At 39.9% G+C, this 2,815-nt stretch overlaps 1 protein-coding gene across 1 annotated transcript in view; it reads right to left on the minus strand.

Annotated features, from left to right (window-relative positions):
- Positions 1-2,450, minus strand: part of LOC124120367 — a 23,682-nt gene extending 21,232 nt beyond the window's left edge. The window contains exons 1-4 of the mRNA XM_048397982.1: positions 2,373-2,450; positions 1,039-1,353; positions 401-730; positions 1-42 (exon numbers count right to left, since the gene is read on the minus strand). The exon at positions 1-42 is cut by the window's left edge and continues 288 nt beyond it. Coding sequence (XP_048253939.1) covers positions 1-42; positions 401-730; positions 1,039-1,353; positions 2,373-2,448 — 763 coding nt within the window. The 5' untranslated portion in view covers positions 2,449-2,450. The remainder of the gene's footprint in view (positions 43-400; positions 731-1,038; positions 1,354-2,372) is intronic.
- Between the last annotated feature and the right edge of the window lie 365 nt (positions 2,451-2,815).

Consider the following 2,815-nt stretch of genomic DNA (forward strand, 5'->3'; position numbering starts at 1 on the left):
AGGATACCTTTTCCGGGCCCTCGATAAAAGGTTCTTGAACTCCTGTTGACAAAAATAACCATATATGCAAATGGAGTGGCTTATATATTTGTAAGTGTTGTTAATGCTGTCGTAATAGGGTTCAATACCGACATCGGTATGATGATATCACCAACGTAAATATACATTGTCAATGCAAAGGAAACATCAGTCTAGATTATCCGCGGAACCATTGGCGAAAAGGACGAAATATCTGTGAAATTTATATGAATGGACATACTTTTTTTCTGGAAACATGAACATTATCCCTCTTCAAAATACCCTGTTACAGCTGTCCTGGTTTGTGACATATCGATACATTGTGTAGACTTAGGTACCATACTCAAATTCCGGATAGTGTTTCTGTAAAAGAACTACTTACGTATCACTACTAGCTGTTGCCCACAGGGAATCTTTGTTCCTGGACGTTGTGGTGAACCAAGGTAGCAGCTGAACTGGCCAAAGTCATGGTCGTCAGCGCTACTGATCACGAAGCTGAACAGACCAGTTCCTGAGGATGTTATATTTCCCGTGAATTCCAGTCTTGATTTTAATTTCTCATTTGCAATGTTGAATTCGTTATAGTTCGTTATGTGAAACACTGTCTCCTTCCAAAAATCGTTTCTGATAAAAAAGTCTTTGTTTCCAGATCCATGCAAATTCCAAGCCAGAGTTGCTGTTTCTCCAAAACGAATATAAACATTTGACGCAGCTGAAAGATAAATGCATCAAATAAAAACATTTACAATTCAATTGCTTTTCCAAACTACTACACATTTACTGAAACACCAATTTAATTACTTGTAAATTAGTTACAGAACACCCGCAATTGGAAGATTATATGTTTTAATACCTACCGGCCATGACAAATTATATAGCTATATAACTATAGCCATATGAAAAAACGGGTGTTCTTCAACCTATTTTGCGTGGTATATTTATGTATTTACATCTCATAAAGTAGCAAAGTCACATGTACATGTAGTAAGGGAGTATCCATACTATTTGCCTAATACATACCCATCACGATAAGTGTCTGTCCACAATTAGCAATTGTGAATCCTCTGCTACCCGGGGACCGCGAATAACACTCATACCAGCCTTCGTCATGAAACTTGACATCTCTGATGATAAATCTGAACAATCCTGTTCCAGAAGATGATATGTTCCCTGTAAATGTGATCCTAGATTCTGAGTTCACGTCAGTGACATTATTGTAGTTGGTTATATGGAATATGGCTTTCCCTGCGCGTGTGTTCCAAACGGTGTACTCGCTGGTTGTAGGTCTGGGTAGTGACCATGACAGTGTAGCATTTCCTTCAACGGTAACGTTTGCTGAAAGGCAACAAGAATAGTTTTAGCTATAGAATGCTATTGTAAATGGAAGTGTAAAGATACAATCACGCGTGTACGTTCCTGCAGATTGTTTCTAACAAGCATATCCACAACGTGTATTATGTACTTGACATTTTGACTATGACAATGCTTGGGTTCCAATGAGTGAATGAGAGGTGTCCCGTGTCATTGATCGTGGCGTATTGTTTATTTCTGTTTAGTGCTTGATGTTATAACTTGTCACATATTTACTGAGTTTTTGTATGAACATTTATCTGTTGAGTTTAAGATTAAGTCTAAGATTAAATTTTCCATTTTCTTCGTGAGTGAGTGAGTTTGGTTTTATGCCGCTTTTAACATTATTCCATTTATATCACAGTGTGTCAGCTTAATGTGGGAGGAAAGCCCGAAAGTGTTGCGGGCCTCAGGCGTTTTACACTTAAACCATCCACGAGCACCGGGATGGACGCAACAATCGCGGCGCCTTAGGCGACTGGGCCACCCGTGCACCCTGAATGAATGAATGAATGCCTCCCCCCCCCCCCATTTATTGGAAAAAAACGTACTGTTCCACCACGCCAGAAACCTATGATTGTGGGTTGGAATCCCCCAATTATGTTTCTAGGTTTGTCAGCACCATACCCGTGCTAGTGGGTTTCACCGAAGTGGTATACGTCACTCCGGCCTTTTCTCCCACATTAAGCTGACACGCCGCGATATAACTGGAATACTGTTAAAAGCGGCGTTAAACCCAACCTAATCACTCACTCACTCAACTTGAAACTGCCTACCAACTGGTACAGCTATCAATTCAGTCACAAGTGGTTTACATATCTGGATATATATACATTCTATAAAACTCGTGCCAAGTTTTGACTTTAATATGGAATTTTGTGTAAATTGCTCAGTTGACAGCCTCAAGTACTAATACACACAGACGCGCTTTCACTCAATAATCTTGAGCATGACGTTAAACTACATTTCACGTCACCTCATCCCTTGAGTTATGTCAGTCTTACCTGTCGGCGCTCCTCCTATACAACTATGGGAAAACAACAAAACACAAATGACAGTAGTCCAACTCCAACTGCACATCATCCCGCTGTGGTTTCTGACTGATTATATCAGTAACTAACTCGTCAGTGTACAACGCTCGCTACAAATACTTCCTGTGTACTCTACCCTTCAGGCATAACACAGGCCGTGGTCAAATAATCAAAACAAGTCCGCCATATCAACCCAACCCAAAGTATCATCTGAATGATTTGAGTCAAATTTTCCTTGGCCTTTCAATTTACTAAAGCCATGTCCCTTTAAGTCTCAAATAAATCATTGTTTTTCTTCAGAAACGTATTCATACAACATAGGTCGGAGCCCACCTCAACAGGAAACAGATTTTCTATAAACGATTCGTTTCATGTTTGAAGGTTATGTTGTATAACACGGCTGTTCAGTCCTGCAC

The sequence above is a fragment of the Haliotis rufescens genome, unplaced genomic scaffold (assembly GCF_023055435.1).
Source record: "Haliotis rufescens isolate VD_foot unplaced genomic scaffold, xgHalRufe1.0.p SCAF_18, whole genome shotgun sequence".
Taxonomy (NCBI): Eukaryota; Metazoa; Mollusca; class Gastropoda; order Lepetellida; family Haliotidae; genus Haliotis; species Haliotis rufescens.